This window comes from Drosophila subpulchrella, unplaced genomic scaffold (assembly GCF_014743375.2).
Source record: "Drosophila subpulchrella strain 33 F10 #4 breed RU33 unplaced genomic scaffold, RU_Dsub_v1.1 Primary Assembly Seq90, whole genome shotgun sequence".
NCBI classification, from domain to species: domain Eukaryota; kingdom Metazoa; phylum Arthropoda; class Insecta; order Diptera; family Drosophilidae; genus Drosophila; species Drosophila subpulchrella.
The window spans coordinates 324,948-325,920 of NW_023665724.1; the positions used below are offsets into that span (position 1 = coordinate 324,948).

The 973-nt window shown below is 32.9% G+C and overlaps 1 protein-coding gene across 1 annotated transcript; it reads right to left on the minus strand.

The window, feature by feature from the left end:
* Positions 1-246: 246 nt before the first annotated feature.
* On the minus strand, positions 247-767 carry LOC119562732 (60S ribosomal protein L38). The gene is made up of 2 exons (XM_037875934.1): positions 610-767; positions 247-551 (listed from the first exon to the last, which is right to left on the minus strand). The coding sequence occupies exon 2, from the start codon at positions 549-551 to the stop codon at positions 339-341; it is 213 nt and encodes a 70-aa protein (XP_037731862.1). The 5' UTR covers positions 610-767; the 3' UTR covers positions 247-338.
* Positions 768-973: the final 206 nt, after the last annotated feature.

A 973-nucleotide genomic window follows, 5' to 3' on the forward strand; every position in this document is an offset into this window, starting at 1 on the left:
ATGTTTTTTGAACTTTCGAACAAAGCACTTAAAGCTCAAGTTGCTAAGTGTGTCAACACTAAAGTTCGGCACTGTAAATATTTTTAAAATGAAAATGATTGGATAATTTAATTAATTTTGCTTTTTTCTGGTAAATAGTGATCCGCACCTGCAGGTCAATTTGTCGCTCGAATTAAAATATCCGACTTCACTATCGTTAATTTTAATTTAAACATATCTGTAAATTAGAGTTAAACATTTATCGACATTGGTGACATTAATTAGTTTTATTTATTAAAAACAAATATCAGCGAACCAATTTAATCCTTTGAAGTACAAATGGTGATAAATGTGGTTGTCTACTTGACTTCCTTTACTTGAAGTCCTGGTGGAAGAGACTGTTTTATTTTGTCGGCTTTTTCTTTATCCTGCACAACAAGGGTATAGAGAAACCTGGAGCAGCGGATCTTAAATTTGGTGTTTGCCGCATTCTTCTTGATTTTAACAGCACGAGCATCTGAGCGACGAGCTTTATTCAGAAAGTCCTTGACTTCTTTAATTTCCCGCGGCATCTAAGTAATAAAATATATGAACATTTACCAACATTTTTGTTTTATTACCAAGACTTACATTGATTCACAATAAAAATTCAGAAGCCGAAAATATTGCTTGCTGCTCGTGTTAAACCACAGGAGGAAAAGAAAATTCGACCTAAATTTCCGGTATCGGAAGTAATCACTAACTGTTGCATTTTTTTATATCGAGTACACTAAGCTGTTATCTAACAGCATTTTCCCACAAAGTCTATCAGTGTGAAAAGTTGGTATTTTTGGTAATTGTAAAACTTATATTCCCACATATACATCTGACCACCAACGGAGGGGGATTTGTTGTTCATGATCTTATTTTATAAAAATACCATCAGACAATAGATTGACACCTATTTAGTTTATAATATTATTTGCCAGTCCAAGTTTTGCATCCTATATGAAAA